At 40.6% G+C, this 13,366-nt stretch overlaps 1 protein-coding gene across 1 annotated transcript in view; it reads left to right on the top strand.

Moving 5' to 3' along the window:
* sncb (synuclein, beta) overlaps positions 1-1,636 on the top strand; it is a 100,779-nt gene extending 99,143 nt beyond the window's left edge. Inside the window, exon 5 of the mRNA XM_072264605.1 lies at positions 1,604-1,636. Coding sequence (XP_072120706.1) covers positions 1,604-1,636 — 33 coding nt within the window. The remainder of the gene's footprint in view (positions 1-1,603) is intronic.
* Positions 1,637-13,366: the final 11,730 nt, after the last annotated feature.

Raw genomic sequence — 13,366 nt, 5'->3', positions numbered from 1 at the left:
GTGTATTTTATATGTTCAGGTGTAGCTCATCCCCTTCAAGGTTTGATGTACAGAAATTAATTGGCTTTTGAGTGTAAATAGGTAAATAGATAGATAGATATACTTTATTGATCCCGAGGGAAATTGGGTTTCATTACAGCCTGCACCAACCAAGAATAGAGCATAAATATAGCAATACAAAAACCACAAACAATCAAACAACAAAATGCAAACTAGGTCAGATAGAAATAAGTCCAGGACCAGCCTATTGGCTCAGGGTGTCTGACCCTCCATGGAAGGAGCTGCAAAGTTCAATGGCCACAGGCAGGAACAACCTCCTGTGATGCCCAGTGTTGTATCTTAGTGGAATATGGCCGGGGTCCAACAGCAAAAAGTTCAAAAGTTCAGAAACAGCAAAAATATCAGATTTTGTTTTTGATAATCATCTAATTGTGTAAAGGTTTATTTTTAATTTGCAAAATAAGCTAAAAGACCCTTCAAAAGTGCTGTCCTCTCTACTTGGGACCAAAATAATACAAAAGGTAATGAGCTACATTTTTTTCCCTGGAGAGGGTCCATTATGTACAGCCTTTTTTTCTAAGTGATGTACATAAACCTGTTCAGTCACACAGGACGTCAGAATACCTAATTCAATGTCACACATGAATGGCATCAGTTCTAAGTCAAGTTCAAGGAGTTTGAGTACACAAGCAACTTCAACTTTCTTTCATGTCACCCTTCCAATATTGCGGCATCTTCTTAAAGAGTTTGTTAGTAATTATGTTACCCAAGATAGAGTGATACGAGTTTGTCCCCAGTCATAAACCTTCCTGTCTCCATGCGTTTGGCACTTCTTTGGGCAGCCAAATTTCAGGGTGACCAGAAAGAAGCCCCTACAAAGGACTGTGAGAACAGCTGAGGGGATCATAGGGGTCTCCCTACCATCCACTGGGGACATTTATCAGGAGCGCTGCATACGCAGGGCCCTTAGTATTACCAAAGATCACACCATCTGTCCAGCGTCTTCTTTGACTTTCTACCATCAGGCAGGAGACTATGATGCATAAGAACAAGAATGGTCAGGATGAGAAATGGTTTTTTCCCCCAGACTTCTGAACTCCCTGCCAGATCGTATTCAAAATGTTCTGTATCTTACAATATTTAATATTAGTGCACTTTAGTTTGTTATTATTGTGTGATTCATCTGTAGATTTTATCCTTACCTTCTTCATAAGTTATCGTGTATTGTGCTTAATGAGTACTACTGTCCTTTAGAGCCTGGTTCGGAGAAATATTCTCTCATTTCCATATACATTATATGGTTATATACATTATATACATGTATATAATGAACATAACTTGACTTGAGATGGTCCACAATGCCTGCCAAAGTGAAAAATTCTTGTGAGGGCAAAAAAAAGTCACACTTAGAGGCTAATGCTGTTCCCAGCATTTATGATGAGTGAATTCAAACTTAGTGATGAAAATATCAGCTGTGGATGAACTGTAGTTACTGCATATGATTACAAATGAGTCAAGATGAAATGTGATGACCTTCAATATATTGTGAGAAACAAATTCTTATTGGGAAGGTAATGTACATCTACTTTTTTTTCCTTTTTAGGGGGAATATGAAGAATATGAAGCAGAGGCATGAGCAGGAATATAAAAAGAAAAATTGGTATAAAACAATTACCCTAATTGTCTTCTATTGATTCAATGATTCTTTAACTTTTTATTAATTTGTTATAAAGTGTAAAAGGATTCTTTGTTAGTCATAATGTTGTTATAAGATTTTAACTGTCACGGCTTATTTATTGACTTCCTCCCACCAAAATGAGACCTTGACTTTGTAGAGATGACATTGTCTGTGAACTGTTTCAATATGATTTCATGTGTTTAAGGACAAATACGATTGCAAATGTCAAGTTTGAATTTCAGATTAAATAGCTATCTAGCTGTACATTGCTTGTTTGTGACTAAGTATTTCATACTAATTTTTATACATTGTTGTACTTGAATGTTTTACTGTAACAACCAAATAAGAACCAAGTAGAATCTTTATTATATTGAATGTGGTGTAAACGTATCCAGCTGAGTCACAAATCAAACAAACAGAACAAGATATGTCTTCTTGCTGAAAAGAATGCCCACCTGTAAATAAAGCAATAAAATTACAATTAGTCTGTTTCTGTAATCTTTCTCTGGAAGAGAAAATTAACAAACAATTGTTTGCCAATCAATAACTGTAATTGTATTGATTGACCTCTTAAATTAAGCACCATTTTTATACTAATTCCATTCTTAAAGTCAGATAAGAACATAGAATATAGAACGTGGAACATAGCCCTTCTGCCATGATGTTATGCCAGCCTTTTGACCTACCCCATGATCGTAAAACATAGAACAGTACAGCACAGGAACAGGCCGTTTGGCCCACAATGTTGTGCTGAACCAGCTAAAAGGCAAATCAAAAACACCCAAACGCTAATCCCTCCTACCTACACAATGTCCATATCCCTCCATCTTCCTTTCATCCATATGCCTATCGAAACATCTCTTAGAAGCCTCTAATGTATTTTCCTCTACCACCATACTAGGCAGCACATTCCAAGCATCCATGAATCTCTGAGTAAAAAACTTACCCCTCACATTTCCCTTGAACCTACCCCCTCTCACCTTCAATGCATGCCCTCTGGTATTAGACATTTCAACCCTGAGAAACAAATACTCCCTGTCCACTCCATCTATGCCTCTCATAATCTTATAAACCTCTGTCTGATCTTTCCTCAGCCTCTGGTACTCTAGAGAAAACAACCCAAATTTATCCAGCCTCTCATGATAACACATGCCCTCTAAACCAGGCAGCATCCTGGTAAACCTCTTCTGCACCCTCTCCAAAGCCTCACGATCTTTCCTGTAGTGGGGCTACCAGAATAGTATGAAATACACCTGATGTGCCCTAACCAGAGCTTTATAAAGTTGCAACATAACCTCTTGACTTTTGAACTCAAAGCCTCGACTAATAAAAGCAAGCGTTCCATAAGTTTCCCTAACCTCCTTATTGACCTGTGTATCCTCTTTCAAGGGAACATGAACTTGGATCTCGAGATCTGTCTGTTCAGCAACACTGTTAAGAATCTTGCCCTTAACAGTGTTCTGTCTCCTTGCATTTGCCCTACCAAGGAGCAATATCTCACATTTATCTGGGTTAAACTCCATCTGCCATTTCTCTGCCCATAGCTGCAAATGATCTATATCACATTGTATTCTTTGTCCGTCTTCCACGCTATCCACGATCCCACCAATCTTGGTATCATCCACAAACATACTGACCTACCCATCTACATTTTCATCCAAATCATTTATATGCATCATGAACAGCAGAAGTCCCAGTATAGATCCCCGCGGAACACCACTAATTACAGACCTCCAGCTCAAATACGTGCCTCCAACCATTACCTTCCGCCTTCTATGTACAAGCCAATTTTGAATCCAAACAGCCAATTCGCCACAGGCCCCATGCATATCAATCTTCTGGATTAGCTTCCCATGAGGAACTTTATCAAACACTTTACTAAAATCCATGTAGACAACATTCACTGTCCCACCCTCATCAGTCTCTCTTGTCACCTTGTCAAGAAATTCAATCAAGTTGTTAAGACACGACCTGCCTCGCACAAAGCAATGTGTGTGTGTTTGTGTTCATGTGTATGGCCATTTGAATAAATCCAGAAGATGAGACAATAGCAAATGAACAAAGGAACAACATTTGCCATCCTCCTATCTTCTGGTATTATTCATAGGGCCAGTGAAGATGCAAAGACCATCTTCAAAATAGCTGCAATCTCTTCCTCATTTCCCTCGGGTATATCCCGTGCAGCCCTGTAGACTTATTTGTTTCAAAAGTTCAAGCACTACCTCTTTTTTCATATCAATATGCTCCAGTACATTAGTCTGTTCTATGCCTACCTGATATTCATCAAGATCCCTTTCACTACTGAACACCGAAGTAAAGTATTCATTAAGGACCTCTCCTACCTCCTCCAACTCCAGGCACATGTATATCCCTTTATCCCTGACCTGTCCTACCCTCACCCTAGTCATCCACATGTTCTTCAAGTGTTTGGAGTTTTCCATAATCCTGCTCACAAAGGCCTTCTCACATCCCCTTCTAGCTCTCCTAAGTCTCTTCTTTGTCTTATTTCTGGCTACCTTATAACTCTCAAGAGCCTTGGCTGATCTTTGCTTGCTAAACAGTAAATATGCTTCCTTTTTCCTATTGATTAAAATTTCCACCTGTCTTATCAACCATGGTTCCTTCACTCTACTATCCTTTCCCTGCCTCAGGGGGACAAATATATCCAGAACCTCATGCAAATGATTTCTAAACAACCTCCACATTTCCGCATTAGTGCATTTCCCTGAGAACATCTGTTTCCAATTTGCACTCACAAGTTCTTTCCCTCCACCAATTAAATATTTTCCCATGCCATTTGCTCCTATTCTTGCCCAAGTCTATGTTAAAATTTAGGGAGTTGTGGTTGTTGTCTCTGAAATGCTCACTCACTGAGAGATCTGACCAGGGGTGCAGTGCTAGCCGGAGCGCGTCTGGCACAGCTTTAAGAAAAAAGCCAAAATAAACAAGCTAATTAATTAGGTGCCAGCCAGGGTGATTTGAGTATCTCAGAAACTGCTGATCTCCTGGGATTTTTATGCACAACAAACTCTGGAGTTTACAAAGTATGGTGCCAAAAACAAAAAAAAATCCAGGAGTGGCTGTTCTGTGAGCAAAAACATCTTGTTAAATTCATTGGCTGGATGTCTTTTTACTTTTGGCATTAGGCCACGAACTTATCAATCACCCCTGCTGTGGACCACTTCTACAAAGAAGGGATCCGTGTGCTCCATGACCGCTGGACTAAGTGTAAATGTAGGCGAGGACTATGTTGAAAAATAAATGTGCTAGGTTTTCTAAAATTGACTCCTTCTACCTTAGGCCGCAAACTTATCAATCACCCATCGTATACTTGCGTATCTGCTCTTCAGTGTTGCTTTAGCTTTGGGGGGGGTGTTTAAGGGGCTATAGAATATTCTCCTCCTGTTCCTGACTTCCACCCACACTGACTTACTCCACTCCACGATGTCCTCCGTTTCTACAGTTGTGATATTATCTCTGAATAGCAGTCCAACTTCCCCACCTCCTTTCCCTCTTTCCCTATCCTATTTTGAAACATATAACCCCAAAACATCAAGTAGCCAATACTGCCTTTGTGACAGCTAAGTCTCTGTAATGGCCACAACGTTATAATTCCATGCTCTAAGTTCATCACCCTTGTTCTTAATACTTCTCACATTAAACACATTTCAATGCATCCAGCTGACTGTATTTATGTCCTATCCACTGTCTATCTTTTCTCAGCATCTCACCACAAAATGCTCCTATCTCTTCACCAAATGCCCCATCATCTGGCCTGTCACTTGGTTCCTATTCCCCTGTGAAGTTTATTTAAACCCTTCCCAACAGCTCTAGCAAACCTGCCCACAAGGGAATTGATCTCTCTCAAGTTCGGGTGTAGCACATCCCTTTTGTACAGGTCACACCTTCCCCCAGAAAAGATCCCCATGAAACCCTTTCCCCTGCACCAACTCTTCATTCACACATTCATCTGTCCTATTTTTACCCTCATTGGCATGTGACGCAGGAGGCAAGCCAAAGATTATGACCTTTTTGGTTTCATTCCTAGCACTCTATATTCACTCTTCAGCCCTCTTCCCTTTCCCTGGCTCTGTCATTGGCACCAAAGTGTACCACTACTTTTGACTGCTCACCCTCTCCCTTTAAAACGTTGTGAACCCAATCCTTGACATCCCTACCCTGGCGCCTAGGAGGAAGCATACCATGTGAAAATCTTGTTCATGTCCTATCTGTTCCCCTAACTACTGCTAACTAATCCCCTATCACTACAGCTCTCCTCCTCCCCCTTCCCTTCTGAGCCTCAAATCCAGATTCAATCCCAGAGACATGGCCACTGCGACTTGCTGTAACTATTAGAGTCTTGGAGATGGTGAAACAGGTGTATTGCTGGTGAGTCCTGAGCAGAGGCAGCTGGTGGTACCCAACACCCTCCGGGCAAATCCTATTGCATCTGGACTAAGCACGCACGTCCTCAGATTCCACCTCCTTTTCAATTTGCTTCACAGTTACAGATGGTGGAAACATCCCCAGTGACTTTCTCCTCCCCCCTCATGGCAGCTAAGCCCCCACGTTTCTCCCCTTTGAGATAGATACAGTCTGAGCAGCTGGCGAATGAGAGCATGGATGATGCAAATGACAAAATACAACCACCCATTTTAACACTCCCACAACATGGAACTTTGCCAAAATTCAGAAGTTAGCTTAGAGATGGAATCCCCTGGTGTGGTGAGTCATTAAGAATGAATAACTGACAGCAAGAACAGGCGGGAAGGATCGCACAGATCCTAATTCTCCAGGAAGCATCTTCTTATGCAATTTCACTGGAATGAGATCAGAAAGCATTTCAATAGGTCTGGCCACAGCAAATGAGCATGCACAAAATAATGTTTAGGGCTCAAGTTCACTTGCCTAAATGCATGCAGAGGGCACACATCAGGGTCTTTGCATAGCACTGAGAGCAGAGTTTGGAGATTACCCTTTACAGGAGAGAAGTGATTACCAGCTTCAATTCAACACTTGGAGACCCAGCTTCTGATGATCAATGCTTCAGCTTCCTCTGCAGGAGAATCAGGAGCATCCTGGGGCCTAGGGATGGCAGAAAGAGAAGAGACTTAAAGATTTTTAAAGATTAGCTTTATTTGTCACATGTACATCAAAACATTGAAACTTATTGTGAAATGCATCCACAAACAAGCGAGCATCTGCAGATGCTGGAAATCCAAGCAACACACACAAAATGCTAGAGGAACTCAGCAGGCCAGGCAGCATCTATGGAAAAGACTACAGTCAACATTACGTGCAAAGGCCCTTTGGTAGGTCTGGAGAAAAAAAGATGAGTTTAAAGGTGGGGGGAGGGGAGGGAGAAACACAAGGTGATAGGTGAAACCAGAAGGGGGAGGGGTGAAGTGAAGAGTTGGGAAGTTGATTGGTGAAAGAGATACAGGGCTGGAGAAGAGGGAGTCTGATGCGAGAGCAGAGAAGGCCATGGAAAGAAAAGAAGTGGGGAGGAGCACCAGAGAGAGGCGAAGGGCAGACAAGGATATAAGGTGAGAGCGGGAAAAGGGGATGGGGAATGGTGAAGGGGGGAGGGGCATAACCAGAAGTTCGAGAATTCGATATTCATGCCATCAGATTGGAGGCTACACAGACGGAATATAAAGTGCTGTCCCTCCAACCTGAGTGTGACCTCATCACAACAGTGGAGGAGGCCATAGGTAGACATATTGGAATGGGAAAGAGAAGTGGAATTAAAACGGGTGGCCACTGGGCATCGTTTGTGTCGAGGATGTGCTGGGGGCAGCCCACAAGTTTCGCCATGCTTCCAAGTTGTAACATGCCTACAACTTACAAAACCTAACTTGTAGATTGTTGGAATGTGGGAGGAAACCAGAGCATCCGGAGAAAACCTGTGCGGTCACATGGAGACAAATTCCTTTCAAACAACAGTGGGTATTGAACCCCAATTTTACTGCTGGCGCAGTAAAGTGTGAAACTAACCACTATGCTACCATGATGTCCATCTGTCATGCAACATCAGATTACTGCCAAACAAACTCAGAATGGGGTTGGGTTACTGCTATTCTAAAGGGCTTTGAAGGTGTCCCAGCAAATGAGTGATATAATGAGTGGAGCACTGCCTTGAATAGCAAATCTGCAGAACTCCCCGCAGTGCCATCCCATCATTGTACCAGCATCTGCATGTCAAACAACCTGACCAGTGTTGATGTTCAGGATGAGAATGTAGCATCTAAAGCTGGACTTACTAGTCCTAAAGCTCGTCTGAGTCATTCTCTGGAGCTACCCAGTCCATCTTCCACTGAAAGCCAGCAGTCATTCACCAGACACAAATGTGGGTACCATTAGACCAGTAAAAGACAAATGAAGGCAATCAATATTGTAATGTATGAGTGTGATCAGCTGTGGTTGCACTTAAATAATTACTTCGGGAGTACTGCATGTCTTCTCCAGGGCAGTCTAGGAATTAAGCTGTTGTCAGAGCATGGCTGCTCTATCACATTTAATTCAAGCAGAATGACACCTTACCCATGTGAAATGTTTCCGGCAATGGATTTAAGAGGCATGGCAGCTGTAAATAGCTGTTGTCACCCAATTTATTTATTGAGGAGAGTGCAGTGGGCTGCTGCAGGAAGGAGTTTTCACAACCGCTGTAGGCAGGATAATAACTATTGAATGGCAGGCTTGGTCGCACACAGGCTGGTTGCTGAGGAAGTGAAATTTGGTGTGGTGCATTTCGAAGTCAACATGTGTGCATTCAGGAGGGAATGCTGCAGTCTTATGCTGCTGCTTCCTGGTAAAAGAGAATAAAATGAGTTCAGGTCTGTTGTTTTAACAGAAAGTGTCAGTGATTTTCCTCATGGAACAGTGGAGAGCAAACATCAGATTTTTGCAAATCTATCCACCTCCAACATGGAAAGATTCCAGAGCAAACATTCATGGCTTCAATGACCTGGAAAGTCATTGGTAAAGTCCACCCTGTGGTTACAGTCGTTATATGTGTTCTTCCAGCTGCTGAATACTTAGATGGAGTGTTGGTCAAATAAGTACACATGACTCAAATCATGATTGTATACTGCCTTCATGAACTTCCTGCTTGACAGAATTCCAGCAGACTTTAACTTCACACCACATGTCTGCCATTTCTAACAAGGCAATCATTGCAAATCATGGCATGAATGTACACACATCCATCTGTCACTGTATTGGAACAATGACAGGACCCATGTTTACTACAGTTCCAATTCTTCAATTGAAAATTTCTTGTAAAATATACGTCTACTTAGAAATTCTTTAAAACAAATTTTAATTATTTATTGAAACAAATGGGGTCTATTGCAATATTCTGGGAAAAACCTATTAAATAGAGCTAAAATACTGAATACTGTAAATGAATCATAGATCAGAAACAGTTCTATGAAGTATGTATAAAACATTTCTGTACCTGTCTTTTCACAAATGTCAGAGAAATATATAGCTATTATTGGGTTGTATAATTCCAATTTAGTAGCCACAAAATTGTTTAAAATGATGCATATGTGATCATGATGAGAAATAATTATATTTCAAAATGGCTCTACTGCTACAGTGCCAAAGTTACAGCAAAAATTTACGTCACTCACTCCAATGCAAATACAAGTTCTTTAATATTAAAATAAAATTGAATTGGAAAACACAAATCAGAAATTCATTACATAGTCCACAAAGGAACACACACAAAATGCTGGAGGAACTCAGCAGGTCAGGCAGCACCTGTGGAAATGAATAAACAGTTGATGTTTTGGGCCAAGACCCTTCTTCAGGACTGAAAAGAAAGGGGGAGGGTGACAGAATAAAAAGGGGAGGGGAGGAGAGGGGAAGGAGGTCAGCTGGAAGGTGATAGGTGAAGCCTGTTGGGTGGGAAATGTAAAGTGCTGAAGAAGAAGGAATCTGATAGGACAGGAGAGTGGACCATAGGAGAAAGGGAAGGAGGAGGGGACCCGGGGGAAGTGACAGGCAGATGAGAAGAGGTAAAAGGCTCGATCATTTCCACAACAGAATTAAAAAATGGACTTTTCTCAGTGTGGAGTACAACAGCCTCAATGTCTGGTATCCATTTAATGCAATGTTCCTTTGGTAAGGTTTAATGGTTTTGCAGTCCTGTCTGCAACCTTGAAATACGTAAGCCAGGGCCATGATCAGAATGGTTGCTACCACACCACACAATGATCAAATAATGCACTTCTATGTCATACTCCAGTTGCTAGAAAACCTTTTCTGTCATTGGCAAATAAGATCGTAACTCAGTGCTAATGAAGAACATTTATATTTTTGTTGAATATTAGCTTCAATGCTTTCAGGTGCATGACACAAACTATTTCCTTATTGAATCATTGCACTTGACTTCTGAAATGTACAGTTTTTAAAAAAATAGTTAACCAAGTAGTTAGATGATGTACGAGGGGTGATTGATAAGTTTGTGGCCTCAGGTAGAAGGAGTCAATTTTAGAAAACCTAGCACATTTATTTTTCAGCATCGTCCCCTCCCACATTTACACACTTAGTCCAGCGGTCGAGGTGCATACGGATCTTGGACCTCCAGAAAGTGTCCACAGCAGGGGCGATTGATAAGTTTGTGGCCTAAGGTAGAAGGATATGAGTAATATGGCTCTCAGTACATGCACATACAGTTCAACTCTTTGAGTGATTATGCAGAAAGTTTGAAGTTAATAACTCATCAGGGGTGATTGATAAGTTTGTGGCCTAAGGTAGAAGGACATTAACTTCAAATTTTCTCCAATGCTCCAGGACCGCTGGACAAAGTATGCAAATGTAGGAGGGGACTTTGTTGAAAATGTGTTAGGTTTTCTAAAATTGACTCCTTCTACCTTAGGCCACGAACTTATCGATCACCCCTTGTATTACTTAAATTTTGTGATGTTTTTGCTTAAAATTGAGATTACTGACTGCTCATTCCATTCTACTCCTCAAATTAGTTTTTTTTAGGTCAAAGGAAGTGAACTTTTTTAAGTATATAATATGTATCTGGTACAATATACTGTAATTAAAGATACTAACCAGAGCTGATCCTTTTCCTCTTTCATAACCACTGAAGTGCCTTCACATGGAAGATCCCATAAGGATATTTCCTTTGATGTAATAATCTAGAACTAGAGACCATGGTTAATGAAAAAGAAGTCAGCAGCACAAGGTTAAGATGAGAAAAACTTTATCAGAGTGTTATGCATCTTTGTACTCACAAGGTCTGCGAATGTTGATGTATTACGAATATTCAACACAAACTGAGATAGATACAAACTTGGACAATCAAGGGCAACAAAATGCCAGTGTCTTCATATTCTGGCTCAAGCTAAGGTAGCAGGTAAGTTCTCTATTATGTATTGGAAGAACAAGTTTGAAGAACAGTCAAAACACACAAGATTTCACAACTCGGAAATTAGATTACCAACTGGTACTGAAATAAAGTGCCTCAGTGGCTGTGTTACTTCCTGATTGCTCCAGCGACCTAGATCAATCCTGACATTGTGTGCTGTATGTGTGGAGTTTGCATGTTCTCCCTCTGACTTGGTGTCCTACTGGATGATTGGTTAATTGTCCACTATAAATTGTTCTTAGTGTTTTATGCAACACTGTGTATTGCTGGTCTGATCCTGTGTGCCTGGTTGCCGTACTCGCCGTACTCATGAGAAAAACATAATTACTTAGTACTACACTAAGTGAACACGGCACAGCACATCACACAAACCAATCTTCCGTCCTTGGACTCACTTTACACCGCACGCTGTCGGAGCAGTGCTGCCAGGATAATCAAGGACACGACCCACCCAACCAACACACTTTTCGTCCCTCTTCCCTCTGGGAGAAGGCTCAGGAGCTTGAAGACTCGTACGGCCAGATTTGGGAGCAGCTTCTTTCCAACTGTGATAAGACTGCTGAACAGATTCTGACCCGGATCTGGGCCGTACCCTCCAAATATCCGGACCTGCCTCTCGGTTTTTTCGCAATACCATACTTTCCAATTTCTATTTTCTATTTATGATTTATAATTTAAATTTTTAATATTTACTATCTTTTTGTACTCCAGGGAGCGAGAAGCGCAGAATCAAATATCACTGTGATGATCGTTCTAGTATCAATTGTTTGGCGACAATAAAGTATAAAGTGCTAGTGGGCCATCAGAAGTTCTAGGTATTGATAGGAGACAGTAACTGGAAAATGCACACTTCTGAAAGCAAGTTTTGATTATCGGGTGAGAAAGTGGAAATAGGAACAAAATATTCACATTAGGACATTTAAAAATTCAACACTGTATTGCGATTCTAAACCTCAGATATCAAAATCAGTGGGGTTTATTAGAATAACTTTTATTACTCTAATTTCTTTAACTTATTAGGTCTAGTTTTATTCAATATTTAAAGTTTTACAGTCTAACATTAGCTTTTTTATTTATCCCTATTTAGTTAGAAAGCTAATTGAATTCCTGTTTTTTAAGTAATAAGTCTAATTATGCTGATTAAATCCTATTTTTAAGTATTTTGGTTAACCTCAGTTTCAGTTTCAGGAGAGTAGGTTTACAAGTTCAAATTCAACCCCCCCCCCCCCAAAAATGCAGCCTAACTCCTTTCACAACAATTTCTCCAACATCACAATTTTAAAACAATGAAAATCTCATGCAGTCACTTATCAGAGTCCTTGCTAAAATAATCAGTTCTTCCAGATAATCAAATTCAAATCCTTTGAATGAAAAGTAAGACCACGTTAAGTCTTCCATGTTGTGAAACAGTCTGCTCCCACGTCATCTTGGGTGGCTCGCCATCTTCTTTCTTGGTTCGTTGGAGGGAATGCTGGTCATCCCCATGACTGTATGTATGATTCAAACAATACATACACAAAAAAACTGACCAATCCCTTGGAATAATTAAACAGAACTTGGACTTCCATCTCTGCCAATATCGTTTCATTATAGCTGGTGCTAAATCCATAGCTTCAATAATAATTTTATCGAACTAGTTTCTCTTCTGGAGGTTTCACTTTGAGGATTTCCAGTAGCAATGGAAGGAGCTGATGAGAGTGAGATTGGTGTACATGTTTGCTGCATGGACGTGGGGGTTAGAGCCCTTTTCCATGCTGTAGGACTCCATAAAGGTAACTAATTTTCTAGTTATAATATCTAACTGTCCACTAGTACAAGCATTCAAGAAGAAAATGTTATATTAATATCAAGTTTACAATATTACACTAAATGCCAACTGAGAAAATAAATATGCAAAACATTGCTATATAAGGATAACCATTAGCTTATCTTTTTGGTAAGCAGAATCACCAATTAATGCAGTTCACACCTAGTCTAACCCATATGGTATTCACTGTTATTGAATTAGAACTCCACGAGATCGAGCAGCTGTCCTTCTCGGACCAACCCACTGAAAATCAGATGATGCCACATTTTCTGGCACTGAGTTATATCACGAGCTGTTCATTATTCTAAAGTGCTAAATCTGCAATCCATTTAAAACTGCATTCGTTTGCAAAGAAAGATCAAATGAAAATACATGGCTAAGCTGTCTTTGCTGAACACTCTACTAATCTCTTCTATTTGCAAAACATTCTGCTTCGTTAATCGTGGTTTGTCAAGCCTCTGCCTTAGGGCAAAGACAGCAAAACTATTAAACC

This window comes from Mobula birostris, chromosome 7 (genome assembly GCF_030028105.1).
Source record: "Mobula birostris isolate sMobBir1 chromosome 7, sMobBir1.hap1, whole genome shotgun sequence".
In the NCBI taxonomy this organism is placed as follows: domain Eukaryota; kingdom Metazoa; phylum Chordata; class Chondrichthyes; order Myliobatiformes; family Myliobatidae; genus Mobula; species Mobula birostris.
Note: the sequence above shows the minus strand (reverse complement) of the source record. Positions and strands in the feature narration are given on the sequence as shown.